At 36.2% G+C, this 17,769-nt stretch overlaps 1 protein-coding gene across 1 annotated transcript in view; it reads left to right on the forward strand.

The window, feature by feature from the left end:
• Positions 1-17,769, forward strand: part of LOC149209861 (DNA (cytosine-5)-methyltransferase DRM2-like) — a 212,329-nt gene that overhangs the window by 35,286 nt on the left and 159,274 nt on the right. The window contains exon 3 of the mRNA XM_089398780.1: positions 7,444-7,599. Coding sequence (XP_089254906.1) covers positions 7,444-7,599 — 156 coding nt within the window. The remainder of the gene's footprint in view (positions 1-7,443; positions 7,600-17,769) is intronic.

The following is a 17,769-nucleotide window of genomic DNA, read 5'->3' on the forward strand; positions in this document are numbered from 1 at the left end:
TATTCTTAATTATAGTTTTGGTAATGGTTACAGGTGCAACTATAGGGATAACACATGTTATATATTTAATTTTAAAACTTTGAAACTTTAAAGTTGATGAGAATCAAGATGTTGTAACGTGTGGACCTGTGGTTGATGAAGATTATACATACTAGATGATTGATGTTATTTGAGTTAATGCATGTTTTTATTATTTTTATAAGTAATTAATCATTCCACGTGTTTTTGTTGACATATGTACATCAAATTATATAAAAAAGGTTCCCAACCTGAAAGCTCTTGAAAATTGTCACTCTCACTCTCGCTTCTGCTCCCACTTCCAAGCACCCTTGATCCAAATACATAAATCCATGCATGCCACTAGAATTTTAACAAAACATTTATAAATCATAAAATTCAAGTATAAATAAGTGATGTCCAATTCAGTTGTAAATAAGTAATATCCCAACTGTCCATTAGCCATGGGAATCGACTTGTTGTCGCACAAAATGTCTAGGCACCATGGTCACAGCTCAAATTGGGGGTTGTCACACTGATCCCCAATCTCTCTGTTTAAGTTGTCTCCCAACAACAGGGTAAAGGTGTAGACCCCACGGAAATGGATGGAAGGACTAGTTAGGAACCAAGCAATCCGGGAAACATAGTTAAGTGACCAGATACTCGTTTTAGATTAAGAAATACTTTAAAGGATTATATTAGATTTAGACAATTGATACCAGTGCTTTATGGAGTCAAATATCTTGCTGAGTAAATATAGGACAAGTATTGGATGGATAACTGTGACTTTAACTGGAGTCAACTGTCTTGCTTTAATTTTCAATATTAATAATATGGGATTGTAACCAAATTTTTTAATATTAATAATATGCGAAGTGTAACTAATCTCAAATTTGTTCAAAAATAATGAAATTTTGGCATGATTTTGTTAAAATTTCATAATTTTTTTTGGAATTTGAGTTACAAATTCAATATTAATTTGAGTTACAGTGGTCAAACTTATTAAAAGTTCATAAAAAAATAATTCACTAGAGAGACTTCACCGTAACTAAAAAATCTCTTCGCAGAGAGGACAACAATAATGAGAATAAATAAAGATTACAAAATTCAAAATAGAACTCGAGACTTGGCCAGATATATACTACCAAGAAACATTTATATCATAAGACACATAGAACATTGACAGAGATAACTATGTTGAGGTATCCCTGTCCAAAACTAAAATTTGTATTGCCTCATTTGTATCATCATGAGTAGTCCTCACCATAGGAGGTTGCCAAGATGTTTCTCTACTCTATCCATTCTTCGGCCCAGCTATTAGCTAGCGATGAATGCACTCCCAATAATGAAGGAGATATTACCAATGCTCCTACTAGTAAATCAACATGCACCCCAATAAGAATTTCAACTTCCAATATAGGTTGATAGTCTGCATGTACTAGTTAAAACAACCCCTCGCGTTCCTTGTATCTGGAATCTAGTATGCCCACTCTACCACAACTTTTGTATTTGAGAGAGTTGTGTGAATCAATGTTTTAAAACTCCGACTTCGACTCCGACTCGGCCGAGGGTCAACTCCGACTTCGACTCCGACTCGGCCGAGGGTCAACTCCGACTCCGACTCCGACTCAGTATCGACTCGGCCGGCTCGATTTCAATGACTCGGTCATTGTAGAAAATACATTAAATATTTATTTTTTATAAAAACAAATAATTTTAAAGATTTTCATTCATGTTTCCAAACACACAGCATTAGAATATAGAGAGAAGACAACATATGATCAAAGTAGGCTCATGAATATATCCATTATATCAAAATGGCACCCAATGCATTGTCCAATACATACACGATGATGATATAGAAGTCAAAACAAAAACACATAACCAAGGAGGCTATAAATGGCCTCTACAACAAAAGTCTGTGACCAGTACTACTGGCTACTACTAGAGTTGCCAACATCGTCTGGCTCAGTGTTACTTGGAAGTTGGGAGAAGGAGTGAAAGTGGGGAGCAAGAGCGAAAACGAGAGCGGGAGCGACATTTTCAGAAGCTCCTGGTTTGGGAGCGAATCCCAGAGGAATTCGACAACCAATGTCACTAACATCAAGGTACATAGAGGGATTGGTGCTCTTGATTAAATATGAGTTCCATACCCTAATACATGACAAAATTCAATGGAAACATTGCAATCCTGCAATCCTGAAATCCTGAAAAACTGATAAGTCTGCTGGATTTTGAATGAAATCTAAAATTCTACTTTCTCCATATGAAATCCAATGAGGCCGAAACCACTCTCAAACATCCTGAGTCATTTCATGGTAATGTTAAAAATTTAAGTAAAAGGATGAAAATGAAAATTAAGGAGAATGTCACTTTTACTTTAAGAATTTAACATTACCATGAAATTTGAATAGCATATCAATAGTAGAGAGCATTTGAGTGTGTTAAATAGGGTTTGGGAGGGGGAAATGGACCCCAAATAACATTTAACTAATTCATAAAACACATTGGAGTTCAAACCAATCAGCAAACACTTCAAAATTTCATTAAAAAAATGTCAAATCGTTGTTTTGATGGGGTTACAGGCCACTGGTTATGACTCGGCCGAGTCAATAAAGAAACGACTGAGTTGGCTGAGTCAGCCATGACTCAGCCGAGTCATGGCTGACTCGACCTACTGAACCGTTTCCTCCACCGAGTCACATTTCTGGGCAATGAAACGGATCAACTCGGTCGATTCCGTTTCGAATCGGCCGAATTTTAAAACTATGGTGTGAATGGAAGCCTCTCCCTTAGCTTGAGTACTTTCTTCTTGGATACGGCCTAAAATAAATGAATTCCTTGAAACAAAGATGCATACAAGTGTGTCCCCTTTAGGCTCTTTCCTGATAATATGTTGCCCCCCTTCGAACATGTGTCTTCTGACATGGCATTAGGCCAAGGGTGAGCTTATTGATGAATTAGAAAAGAGATTAAAGATAGAAGAAGATCTCTAAACCACTAGGGGCCTAACACACTAAGATAACTCTAGTCTATCAACATGTAATAGACAGGGGATAATGCAAGAGAATTTCCAGCCCAACACAACCAATAGGGGGTGGTGTATTGGCCTCCAACACCTTTTCCTCTAGGCTAATTGATATGCCATCAAAACAATTGAATTATAAAATCCCCAACATAGTCGAGGTTGTGATTTTGAACCCAACAACAAGGACTATGAAAAAATAGGCAACAAGAGGGGGGCGAGGACACAATTAAACCACCAAGCTCTAAGTTCAAAAATTCCACTGCCGTGACTAGGAAGGATGGTAGGACTCCCCTGTTTAAATGTGCTCGACACACATACAAGGCCCAACATGTCCTTGAGAGTGGATAAATAGTTTATGCCAAGGGATTGTGTTGTTGGACCCGATGACAAGGAATGTAAACATAAAAGCAACAAGTGAGGGATGAGGACATAATTATACAACCATATACTAAGTTCAAAAACTCCACCATTATGACCAGGATAGAACATAGGATTCTCATGTTTCCCCCGTGCTCCACAAGCATATAAGACCCAACACAACTTTCCAGCCTTTATCACTAAAAACACTTACTGGAATTAATGCCAAGAGAGGGATGCCTCAAGCATGGAATCAAATAAGCCAACACACTAAAGGTAGGGGTGGAGAAAACCAAACACTAGTCCCTTCAAATTCGCCAAAAATGCTACCCCAATGACTTACAAGAATACTACAAAGAATGAAACAGAGACACGAACAAATCAACAACCAAATAAAATAGATTGAAATAGACAAATGAAGCTTTAGAATTATGGGCAAAAAATAGAAAAGGAAACAAGGTCCAGAGACTTCACCATCAAACCCAAGGAGAATGATCAATACCCAAAGCTTCCTCACACCTCAAAACAATAACAACACCACCTTATTTCCTTGCATGTTACAGACATTAATAGACTCTTGAATGGAGGATAATATACTAAAACAAAAACTGAGAGGTGAAAGGAAATTACCCATAGGGTGGAGCTTTTTCAGAGTGTGAAAGGAGAAAGAAGCCCCTTAATACTGCAAAATCAGTTGGTATGTCTCAGCCTCAATGCATTTCAACCCCAAGCCAATGTAATTATATTTCCACCAAAAATAGAGTTACTTCGCCTTTCACCTTCCCTTTTTACACCAAGAACTGTAGGAAGATATGTGACAAGTCATAAGCAGGAGTGTTGTGTAGGGGATACAACATCAGAGAGGTCATTTTTCAATTTTTTTTTCACATGAGTAACAAGCTCGAGAAGTGTGCTCTAAGTCCATTGGCTCCAATCTTAAATATTGTGCTCAAGCATTTGATATATCATTAATGAAATGGATCATGTAGATCATCAATGTACATTAAATTATGTTAGGGCATGTTGCCACGTCCCCTGGTTCTCAAACTAGGTTAAACGACAACAACCTGCCTCCCCCATGCATCTCAAGGGTCACCCCATCTTCAAAAACAAATCTAACAAATTTTAAAATAAGTAAATTAATAATTAGACAAATTCAATCTTATTCTTATTCTCGTAAATTACTTAACCTATTTAGTAAATTAATAAATGGTGAAATGTATTTTTCTTAATAAATAAAAAAATTGTTAAATTTAATCTACTTTTTAAAGAAATAATCAATTTTAAATTATTTTTAAATAAATAACTAACAAATTCAATCTATTTTTTAATAAATTAATTAAGTTAATAAATAGACCAACAACATATTTTCAATGAAAAATCTTAATTTTAATATATTTTAAAGATCATTTGTTTTATCCCGTAGGGGTAGCTCAATTAGTGATGATCAACTAAATTAGTGATGATTGTGACAATGAAGTGTTATGTACGAGGAGGTTCGAGGTTCAAATCCCTCAATTCATACACCTAGGGGTTATAGCAGTAGCGGTTGGACTCAACCTATGTCACACAAGTATGTTTGTCGAAGGAGCATATGTAGTACCTAGAGGTTATAATGGTAGCATTTGGAATTGACCCATGCCACGCAAGTTTGCTTGCTGAAGGGGCATACATGGGCACCTAGAGGTTATAGTGGCAGTGGTTGGAATCGACTTGTATGACAAAGGTATGGTTGCCAAAGGAGAACACAAGCATGTTGAGCTAATAGTGGTAGCGGTTGGAATTGACTTGTATCACATGAGTATGCTTCCCAAAACGACATACATAGGCACCTTAAGGTTATATGGTAAAGATTAGAATTAACCCATTTTATGACTACAAGACTAACCCACTTGCCAATTTTTCTAAATAAATAATTCAACTTCCAACAAAATATTAAATTAAATTAATTTTAAATTATTATATTAAATTTTATTGAAGAGTCAATTGTGGATTTTCTAGATTAAAAAGTTAAAAAAAAATATACCATTTTTTTCCAACTTCCAAAAAAGATGTTTTTTCAAATTAAAAAAACAAGTTTGAGTATGCTTTAGAAAACCACATACATAGGCACATTAAAGTTATAGTGGCACCTTAAAGTTAGTGGTAGCGATTAGAATTGACTCATTTTATCACTACAAGACCAACTCACTTGCCAATTTTTTGAAATAAATAAATAAATAAAATGTTTTTTCAACTTAAAAAAATGAGTTGTGTTGAGTGATCCTTTTTTAAAGTTTTTGTGGTAGGTTTATCCAGTATAATTTCTCTAAAATCAGCTAGGAATTTATTGAAATCACAAGCTTGATGTGTAACTCTTGCACGATCTAAGTGCCCTAAAAATTTTTCAAGACACTGAATCTGTATCAAAAAACCACAAATCAAGATTTCACCTCAAACTTTTTTGCCAAATTCCAGTACCAAAAAATCTAAAAATTCACACAAAAAACAACTCCTTTAAAAAATAATAAACTTATTATTATATTAAATTTTATTAATAAATCAATTATTATAAATTAAAGATCGTTTTCAACTTCCAACAAAACCCTTTACCCTAGTTTTAAGTGTCGTAGTTTAATTAGACATGCATTGCCTGAAAAGTTATGGAAATTCCAGACATATTTAGAGAAAATCCTGCAAGGATTTTTCTAAATCCAAGTTATAGTTGTTAAACTTTGCAGGATTTTCTCTAAATCCAAGTTATAGTTGTTAAACTTCAAAATTTTTGGTGTCCTAGATCTTTTTGATGGTGCTGAATCCATTTCTACCATCAAAGACAAGATTCAAACAAGCCTCTAAAAGATTTTTTTTAATTTTTTTGCCTGGATCCTGACCACTTTTAACTGTCCACACAATTTTTCGACCTCGAGACCACTCTGTTTTAAATCATTAAATTATTTTAAACTCTCCTAGAAATTTAAAATTTATAATAGAATATTATAGAGTTGACCTATTAACGTATTTTTTTTTAATATCCAAATCCCATTCTTCGATGTCATGTGTTTGTGTTTTCCAAATCCCATTCTTCGATGTCATAAAATTAAAGAACAACATATTTTTAATATTCTAATATGCCGCCTTATACACCAAATAAACGCACGACCGAGGGACTGTATAAATGACTATGTATACGTGCTGGTGTTTAATATTAATAATATTTATAGTATAAAATGGTTGTTTAAAAAATAATGGAAATAGTAGGATTTTTTTAATTTTAAAAATTTGGGTTATGACTGTTAAGTTTCCATCATATTAATTTGGTTATATTTATTATTTTTTTTTAAATTTATAAAATATTAAAAAAATGTTAATTTGGTTATAGTAGATTTTGTTAAAATTTATAAATATTTTTAGAAATATAGATTACAGCTTTCAAGTTTCAATATTAATTTGAGTTAACCTAGTTAAAATTTAGGTTACAGTTATCCAGCTTCAAAATAATTTTAAATACCAAAAATTAGTAAAATAAAGTGGCGATGAATTTTTGACTTTTGACTGGTCAAATTTCGCACTACCTAGACAACTCCATCTTAATATACCACCGCCGGGCACCTCAAATAAACACGCGAGAGCGTAGGCGATGTATAGCAATGCATACAGGCGTGGGCGCGTGTATCTACGGTCGGAATGTGTGCCTGTGTATTTTTTGCCATCCCTTCTCTGCATTTAATGGCAAATACTCCCAACTCCGGTTAGATCTGCATTTTATGGCAAATACTCCCAACTCCGGTTAGATCTGCATTTTGTGTAGCTAGATGAGAGGCATCACGACGTCAGAGGTTCGAGTCTCGACGGACTGCTTTCTCGCCATGCAGATGTAGTGAAAGTTTCACATCTTTCGTAAATTTTTACATGCGCGTCAGTTTCATTAAAGAACGGCCTCTGGTCGATCTGCGTTATCAAAAGTCTGCATCTCGGTGCTGTAGAGAATAATGGTAAACTAAATTGCATTTTTCTTCTGCGCCAACTTAATTTTAGGTGCAATAATGCTGGGAAAGAGTTCTTACATGGCTTTCTCGCAGGCAAAACTTACAGAAAACGGAGACAGCGACGACAATTTAGCGAATAATTCGTCCAAGAAAAGACAGCGCTGCTCTGGAGCTCCTCCTTCAGCATCCTCTGTGTGCGTGAGGGAACAGAAAGGATGTAACATGCACTGCAAAAGCTTCATAGATGAGGTGAGTTAAGGTTCTTTTCCTTATTTTCTGAAATATTTGAAGTCACAGTAAGGTGGCGCCGGAAATCATCATAGGAGTACATGTATCTATGCGACACTCTTGTCTTTGGGTGCCTCACGAATTTAATAAAATCAGTGTTTTTCTTGGCTATAGTATATTGTTTTTAATAAAGTTAAAAGCATTTTTTTTTTCTATCGAGAGGTTATTGAGTAGATTTTTTAGGCACCCTCCTGAATCAGGACTGAAGTGAGGTTATTGTGTGGATTATGTGGGCACCCTCCATAGTTACAGGAAGTGATAGCTTGAGGTAGGTAGTTGTGTGGTACAAATATTTTGGGCACTTTTAGAGGTTACAGGGTCAAGTCTTTTTGAGAAGTGATCGCTTAAGTTAAATATGTTTGGTATAAATATTTTGGGTACTTTTGGAGGTCACAGAGTCTATTCTCTGGGGTTGAAGTCACATAATCAATAACTTTGTATGAAGTGATCGCTTAAATTGGATGTGCATGATACAAATATTTTAGATACTTTAGAGGTTACAAGCTAAATTCTCATTTTAGATACTTTAAAGGTTACAAGCTAAATTCTCTGAGCAAATTCTAGATCAGGCTTCATGATTGAACCAAAAAAAAGTAATCCCTCAAAATAAATGTGCCAAAAAATAATAGCTTATAATAAATGTGCCGATCGCTTAAAATGAGTGTGCTTATACAAATACTCTGAAGACCCTTAGGTTCAAACTTCCTAATTGAGCAGGCTGGACGTAGTCACTTAAGTGAAAGTGCCCGATACAAATATGATGTAGACAAAGTAGTTACCTATCGCCACACTCCGTCATACAAACAAAAAATGGGACACTCCTTACAACTCTTACAGTTGAGATATCTCTTACCGCATTCTCTGATTGTGTTTTCTGTGTCGCATGAGAATTCGTTCCCGCCCTTGTTCCGTGTGTTCTAGCGTTCCCATGATTTCCGTACTCTTGAAAATGTTCCGAAAAGGGTGGGCGTTCCATAGGGGACTTCGGAAATGTGGTGCCTGTACCCACCCTATTCTGGGTAACTCTCTGGGAACATTCCTCATTTACTTGACTAGATTAGGGATTCCTCAGAGTACTCTGCAATAAGCCCTTCTTCTCTGTGCAGTTAAATGAGAAAGTAAACGTAAAAGCATGAAAACCTACGCTGTTTCATTTAAATTTCAGCTGTCATTTAGAAATTACCAAATTGGAAACTGTTAGTTGTCTCTGTGTCTTTCAAAGCCAACTTTAGTTGTTTGAAGGCCGGATTTTTCAGATATTGTTTCAAGCGTCCTTCTCTTTGGAGGTTGTTTCATTCGCCATTTTAACTTTTTTAGGCGTTGCAAACTCTCCATCTAGGTTCTTCTGGTTTACTGTAGATCTCGTTGGTTAAATCCGTCATCTCGAAGGTCTCTGAAGTTTGCATCATGTGGATGGTTATACAATACGACCGCATTGGCCACTTTAACACGAATCCGATCGAAATGCAAATTCGAATTCCTGAAATCTTGCATGCTCACGGACTCTTGCTTCTTGTCATTCGATTTTGGTTCTGGTCCTTCTACCTTGCTCTGGCTTACACATGTATGTATGGGAGTTTCAGGTTCTGGATTACATTATGAGTTTTTATATTTATTATTATTACTGTGTAATGTTGTAGTCTAAACATACCAGATTTTTGTTCGGAAAATAATAGAAATTTTGGGTGCTGAATCAATTTCTCCAGGATTTCTTCAAAACAAATTGCGAGAAACTCGTAGTCTGGCAAATTGTGGCCGTGTTACACAACTACTTCACATGTGGTAGAAAGCAAAAATTCATATTATCATCTTTTAGTTGTTTTAAAAATTCATAACATGATTTTAATAACAATAGTTCTATATTTTAATAGTGTAAATTAACCAAAATAACCTTGATGTTAAACAAAAGTTAATTTCCATTTAGTGTTAAGTCTGAATATTCTGGTATTCTTTATCTTGAATATTCACTAGTTCCATTGAAGGAATTCTCCACATATTGGAGCAATGTTGCAAGCAGCGGGGACAAAGTGGGCTCATTTTTTTTTGGAAGCGCAAATTTTCAGCAAGCGCAATTTTTCAGCAATAGCTGGAGATCATGGGACTCTCAACTACTTATGGGGCTCTTTATTTCGATGTTATGAAGCTCAACCTTTTCATAATGGAGCCTTCATCCGTGGTAGCATCAGCCATCGATCTTTTTCCTTCATAAGCTACATCAATTTGTCATCATTCTCTTCATTGGAAAGTGATCTTCTCATCTACATCTTTATACATCTACCTCTTCCAAGTCATGTTTCCTTTAGGATCTTTCATCCAACCACATGAGTGCTAGTTGTAGGTGACATCTACAACTTATCCTTTAATAGCCCTCTATCAATCCATCCAGATTTTGTTCAAAAATAAAAAAATGAACATCAAATCAAGGTTAACTTTTGCGACAGCTTTTCATCATGACATCTTGCTTCCATCCAGATGTTGTTAAAAAATAAAAAAAATGAACATCAAATCAAAGTTAACTTTTGCGACAGCCTTTTATCATGACATCTTGCTTGCAACAACATCTTGCACATTCATAAGCACATCTCCAATACTTTCAAGTCAAAGTTCTCCTTTCTTTACAGACCTCATTAGGGTCTTTCATGCCTTCTCTATGGAGGTGTAATGGTCAATTCTTCTAGTCATCGGATGTTGATTTTCTTTTCTTCATGACCATTGTTGCACCTTTCACGATCTCTTCTTCCTTTCTTCACATATTGCTCCTAGGAACTTCCATCCAAAGTTCCTTCATCTTTTCTCAACCATCCATATTCCATATGAGGATATATTATGTTGATTTCATCTAGTCGTTATGTGAACCATGCCTTCATGCATTTTTCAATGAAAGATATCCCTTTCCTTTGATCATACTCATGAGGTAAAGTATTAACCCATGTTTTCTCCAACTACATGATGGCATGACTTAATTTATCAAACATATGCATACATACCTCTTTTCTTCTTTTGATCATCTAGACTTCCTTTGGCATCTTTTGTTCCTTGATTGAGAGTTCTTCAATCATCTTGACATGTTGCACTCCTTTGTCATCATACCATCACACTTCTAAAACAAAGAATCCCATATAAGGTGGAATTCTCAAAGAGACACTTGCTTCTTCCAAGAGAGGTGGACCTTCTAATGAATATTCCAACAAAGGATTTTGATTATCCTCATCCTGCAAATGATCCTTTCTAATGATGATGATGTATGATGAACTCTATGCTAGATGATTTTATTCTACCCATAAGTACTACTTATGCTTTCAATGTGGCTACCAAGATCTCCTTTGATGATTTCTATATACCTGTACTTCAGCTAACTTTCAAGCTTCTTATAATGATATCATCTCCTAAAATGATTCATCCTATCATGTGTCTAATGTTTCCTACCATCATAGTTATACTTTACAATAATGAAAAGACCTTAGTGGAGGAGATTATCTCAGTCATAGTGGAGATCTCTCATTTCCTCCTTCTTTGGTTTCTTCTCCTCATGTTCATCCACTTCTTTGGTGATATGAGCTTCTTCCTTTCCTCTTTTATTGTTGTCCTTCTTTATTTTAGGACAATTTGGCTTGTAGTGCCCATATTCATGACAACCATAGCATTGGATATTTTAAATATCCTTCTTGTTATTTTTCTAAGGACCAAACCTTCCAAAATTTCCTTTCCTCTTAGCCATGGCAGCAAATGCTTGTAATTTTTCATTTGATCCCACATTTCTTTTCTCCTTTAATCAGGTTTCTTCATTTTTTACACAATGCCCAAAGTTCATTGAATGGGGTAGCTTCCTTCCTTCCATAGATGCTTGATGTAAAGTTTCCCCATTCCTTTGGTAGTGCATTGAGCACCATGGTGGTCACTTATTTGTCAGACATTATTTCTTTCAATTCTTGTAGTCGGTCTCTTATTTTTGATACCCTCATAAAGTATGAGCCTATTCCATCTTCCTTTGATATCTTCATCTTGTAGAATTCTTGTCTTAATGATATCACTTCTCCAACAGTACTTACGGAGAATAATTCTAATATTTTATCATATATTTCTTTCGATGTCTCCAACTTTGATACATAGGGTATGAAGGCATCTTTGATGGATTCTATAAGAATCCTTTGAGCCCTTACTTCCCCTTTCACGTCCTTGCAAGAGCCTGAGCTTTTTCCATTAGAGGTTTAGTGATTGAACCCTTAACATGATCAGTGACTTCATTTTCTATGAGGATCAAATATGTCCTATTCTTGCATGCAAGAAAGTTTAATGACCCAACCAATTTGTTGTTTTCCTTGCAAAATGAAGTCATTTTGATAGATTCATATGTGGACATAAAGATACTTGTGAAGATACTCTTTGATAAAAATATCTTCAACTTGACGCTTTATTGATTTTGATGATGGTGTTGATAATAGAATATTTTTTCTTGATGAATGTGTCTTCCTTCAAAAGTGATCCTTCAAAGAGAGGGAGATCACTTTGATTCCTTGACGTTGATGAAAAAACTTCCACCTGCTTCCCTTGGATATAGGGCCTTCAAGATTATTTACTTTGTGGTCCTTCTTTCTTTGAGTAGAGGTGGAGTTTTTTAGGTCTCATTTTTCGTGAGATGGTGATTGTGAAAGGTTCTCAATAATGCTTTAATTGTAGAGTCCTTCTTTGAACAAACTAGGGTTTTGAGGTCTTCTTTAGTAACTTCCTTCAAGATGATCATGTAATCTTTGTCCCTGTGGTTCCTTTCAGATGAGTGATCCTTATTGATGATTGAAGCTCTTGACGATCCTTTAGAGTTTCGACCCTTGAGTGTCCTTCTATAAGTTGCCTTTCCTTGTCTTGTCACCTTAGCTCTGATACCATGTTGAGAAATCTAGGGGCAACTAGATAGATGATTTCTTTTTTCTTGATAATTGTTTGTAATGTTTTTTTACTTATCTTAATTAGATTATTCTCCAACTTTATTATTATTGTGTTTTCTTCATCAAACAACTACCAAACCATAAATAACAATAAGACCAAGGACAAAATATATAAGTGATTAGTTAGGGCCAAAGCCTCTCCAACTGATAGGAAAACCCACAATAATTCTTCTCTTATAGAACTTCAATTGACAAATTCCAAGAACTAAAACCCTTAACTAAGACCCATCCAAGACCAAGTCAAAGCTCCTCTTTGATGAACTTATCTTCCTCCATGTCAACATTGGTCAAACTTGTTCTACTACAAATTTTGGCCTTAGACCTGCAATTTCAGCTTCTTCTCCATAAACCGTACATCACATATGTGGCATGGAAGTGGATAAATTTTCCTCCTTTCTTATTCACTTTACTTGACTTCCCTTCTTTGACAATTTAGCTTGCTAGAGAGACCTTCTTGACCCAAAACTCAACCTTTGAAGATGACTGCAATTTGGTACTTACTGCTGCAAAAGGATGCCCTAATCCGCTTTGCACATATGATAATAATACCCAAAAAAATTCCCATAAACTCGATTTCCTTTTCTCCTTCTTGTCCTCTTCTTCTTCTCACTTTTCTTCTTCCTTGATCGAACTTGTGTGAGTGATAAGTGAGTCCTTGAATGAGGCTGAGTCCTCCTTTATATAAGCTTATTGTCCATGTTTGTAGGTTGACTTGTAACTTCCTTTATGTCATCTTGTTCATTGCACCATGACGAGGTCTTGGAAGGTCTTTTGACTCAACTTTGACTTAAATAAATTTGTTTTACAATATGTAATAGGCCCAAGAAGGGTCTTTCACACAAGTCAATGAATTTCATGACTTGTAGACTAAATGACAAGCCCTAAAAGCTCACAGTGGAAGCTTGACCTATAAAATGAATTTCCTTGATCATTAAATTTGTGCCTCAAGAATAATAATAATAAATTTATTTTTCTCATTATATAAAACCACGATTACATATGTCATAATGAAGACCGAACCTAGTTACATATTTCAACAAACATGCACCTTTTTATTTGAAAATGTGAAATGACTAAGTTTCATGTTGTTGATATTATTATTACTATAGAGAAAGATGTTGATAGTCCTCCCATATTTAAAAAATTGAGAATTAAAGACTGCCAATGGTGCTACTATAAAGAAAAATGTTAGACACTCCTCCCATCTTAAAAAATAAATAATAGAGATTGAAAACATATCATCAACTTTTGCACACAACTTGGTTTGGGATAAAGGCATGCAAATGTGCCTGTAAATAGAGTTATAAAATCTTCCAGGCTTACGAATCTCTTATATAGTAATTTTAATAATTTGGACTACGTAGGATAACTCTTAAGTATCAAGCCAGTTATCATGTTATAATTATGTAACTTTTAAGTTGTTTAAAGTTTTGGAACTTGCAAGTGTCCAAATGAAGCATCAATAATTGTGATTTCATGGTTCATCCTTGCAACTTGGAGTATGTACATGGCATTCCTTTAATTTTTAAAGGTTAATGTTTATGTAATAAATTAATTATATTTTAAGTCTCAAGGAATGGTTTGGTTTTTTTGATCTTCTCTGTTAAGTTGTAATGTCAAAAAGGTTGTGGATTCATTTTCACTAAATCTTAGAGTTTAATTCCCTCTATGTATAATTATAGAGAGAAATTAAATGGGTTGTTCCAAATGTGGAAAATTACGTCTTTAAAATGATGATAAATTCATAAGCAGGTTGTTGAATGATGAAACTATCGATATGAATATTTTGATCATCAAAATCTCAACAATATCAAGGATAATAACAGAATTCATTTGCACCCTGTTACCCACAATTTTGTGGGTAATATCTCTAGGAGAATTTTTTTTCTAAGATGGTCCTCCACCAACAACCACCTGTTAGCTTATTATGCCATTTTCTCCGCCACCTGAGCCAGCCATATGGTCCCTTGCCCATCTGCCATGATCATATGTTTGAAAGCGAACCTCCCTAATCTAAAGGTATGCATTGTCATTTGGAAATTGTGTATTGTAGTTTGCTTATCATGACACTTCTAAGCATGGACTAATGGGGGGCTTCGGTGGAAAGAATGGGCTAGGTCTATGCTTCTATCCCCTAGACCCCTCTTGCGAATTAACCTTGGATTCTAGTCTTGTGGGATCTCTTTTACTAACCATTTGGTTCCAAGGATGGTACTTCACGAGAAACCTTGATTTTGGTTGCATGGTCCTGCTCCCTTATCCACTTATATTACTTTCTTTCAATTCATTATCATCCCATCCATCATTTCTCCCACTTGGGTGCACATTCCTCCATCGGGTCCACAAAGGGTTAGCTCGCCCCTTCCCCTTTTCCCACACCTTGGCTCATGGCTTGGAATGAAGCCCAGAGGTTGATGCGGCTAAAAAGAAAGATAAAATCATATATGGCCACATTCAATAGAAAAATTACCACAAAATGAAAAAGATGGCCGAGACAAAAACATTTAACATGTGGGCAAAAGCCAATGCATGATCTCTACCCCATCATCATGGTCATCAGTGATCACCCTAGTTCCTACACGTTCTATGAGACTTATTCATCATATAGGAACCCATGATTGTCCCAAGCCCTAGTGAGTGATGAAATGCCCCACCTTAAAGGGGGTATTCACTGCTATATCTTATACATCATACTCTAACCCCTTGAGCCCCTAGCAGTTAATCAAAGAAAATCATAAAAAGGCAAAAGACATAAAAGAAGGGTGGAAAAATCGAGGTTGAGGCACCTCATGTACCATGATTTCTCCCTCCTATACATTACAAACCCAAGTGTGGGTTTCCCTCTTATTAGCTACCCTTGCACCCTGACATGTGACCCAGGTCTACCCCTTTTCATCGCTTACTTCATTCACCATATCTGTCACATGCCACCACCTTTTGAAGGATGTAGCTTGAATATTTCCCCCTTTAGAAGTAGAAACCACTTAATAGGGTGCTTGGTTAATCCCATTTGGAGTTTAGGAGACATTGGCACATCCTGAAGCCAATTACGGAAGGGCAAGCCATTATGAAGTCCCCACTTGTGGTCCAAGATTAGGTAAGCTTAATCTTATTTACTCGATTTCTCTAATGACTTGTTGTACTAGAAGGCTAGGGGATGCATTGGATCTTATGCAGGATTGCAGGTGGTTTCCATTTGGGGTTTGGTCTCCCTATACGAGGCCCTAACCCTCCAAAGGGATACATTTGCACATGTAGGGTGAGTGTTGAGAGCCATGGACCTCCACAGTAATAGATTGCACTCCTTAGATAGCCACAACCATTCAGATATTGTTGGTGGTTCACTTATTGGATGAGGAGGATGCACTTGATCCATCATGGCCAACCGGTCATAGGTCTACATCATACACTTGTCAGATGATCAAGGACTTCCACGATGATGTGGCATCACCTACATCATCATCCTAGCCCTTGACAACAGCATACAAACATCTTCGATTTGTTTGGAGACCCATGAGGACACTTATGTGCCCCTAGATGTCATTTGGAGCACTACATGTCATTAGAAGTGGCCAACCCCTTTCCCACTACTTTTGAAGGCCATTGTCTTCATTATGGAACCCAGACCTCATTAGGACTCTTAGAGGGCCCTACAACATGCATAGATTATTATTTGACCTCTTGAGAGGCTTATCTTTCATTTATGAGCTAGTTTGGTGGGCGCGTCACTAAAAGTTGTATTATTAACACATTACTTTATTTATGGGGCTTATGTAGGCCAAGGAGGTTAATTAGAACTCTTAATATGTGTATAAATCCAAGTGAGGTGAGATAATTTCTCATGATCACTTTGGATTGGATCTCTCTCTTCTTTAGAGAATTTCACACTTTTTTCTAGAGGATGAATTGGAGCTTTATGGATGAATTTAGATGTATGTTTGTTAGTCTATCTTCTCTTGGAGCTTCTCTATTGTCATTTGTGAATGGTTGGATATACTGTACTACATGTAAGTACGAAATTTTGATGTTATTCTTGTTACTTTTTTTCATATATGCTGGACTAGGATTTTCGTTGTTCTAGGGATAATTGTTACATGCAGTTATTGCTTAATATTGTGGAATTGTACCTATGATAATGTTCTCTCCATATATCGTCCATGTAGTGTGAGCAAAATCTCCTAGGGGTAAAATTTGACCTTGATAATCCATTCCTTTTGTTCATTCTAAGTATAAAAGCTACAAGATTACTTTCATTTGACCTGGAGGGGTTTGTAAAGTAATTTTGAGGCCTCCTTGACTAGGAACCAATTTTTTTTTAAAATAATCAACATAGACTCCATTCTCCTAAGGATTAAGGCACTGATCTACCAAGGGTGGTCACCAAAACTCTTATTCTTCCACCTTCTCCCAAGACTAGCCACATTGGGGTGCTTAGGGCATCATTTTCCTGACAAGTTAGCCACTAAAAAATTTTGATCTCCTAGGGTCTCCTGCATTGGCCTTTCCTCTAGCCCTCCTCCAAATTTGAAGACATTCTGACAGTGGAGTTGGGAGAAAGGTCAAGCCCTAGCTCCGGGATTAAAACTTTCCTTGCCATCCCCAAGGCTAGCATTTCCCAAGGTCAAACCAGCATCTTTGAGAAATTATATTTTTTTATCCTTTCCCCACCTTGTCTAGGGTAAGAATATCATTGGTTCCTACATTCCTTCCTCATATCGTAGACTGGGTCCACTTGGCCCCGTGTTGTCCCACTCCTTTGAAATTCTTTAAGAACCATCCGGGATACCAATTCTAACAAGGATTTCTAGGGATTGGGAAACTCCTTCACATGTCTTATCCCATAAAACCAACCCTCAAATTGTCTCTTCCTTTCCCTAGATTACCTAGTACCTTGCTTACAAAGCATGCAATATTTATCCTTCAAAATTCTGGGAAAGGGATAGTCGGGTCACTCATATCCATTGATTTACCCTTCAATAGTGACCTCACACATACCGGATCTCCTCCTGTCAGTGAAATTCCGTAAATAGAAGGGAGGCTTAGCTGAGGTGACAGTGGGCTAAGACTCCATTTGTTGCTCTTGGCCTAACATTTGCCCTTTAGGGATTACCCTTAGGTCCCCTGTTAGTTTGAGGAGCAACACACACAAAAACAATAAATCTAACAACTCCAAACACATAAATTCATA

This window comes from Pinus tabuliformis, chromosome 1_2, assembly GCF_031772625.1.
Source record: "Pinus tabuliformis cultivar Carrire ecotype Pingquan chromosome 1_2, CPIR1, whole genome shotgun sequence".
Classification (NCBI taxonomy): domain Eukaryota; kingdom Viridiplantae; phylum Streptophyta; class Pinopsida; order Pinales; family Pinaceae; genus Pinus; species Pinus tabuliformis.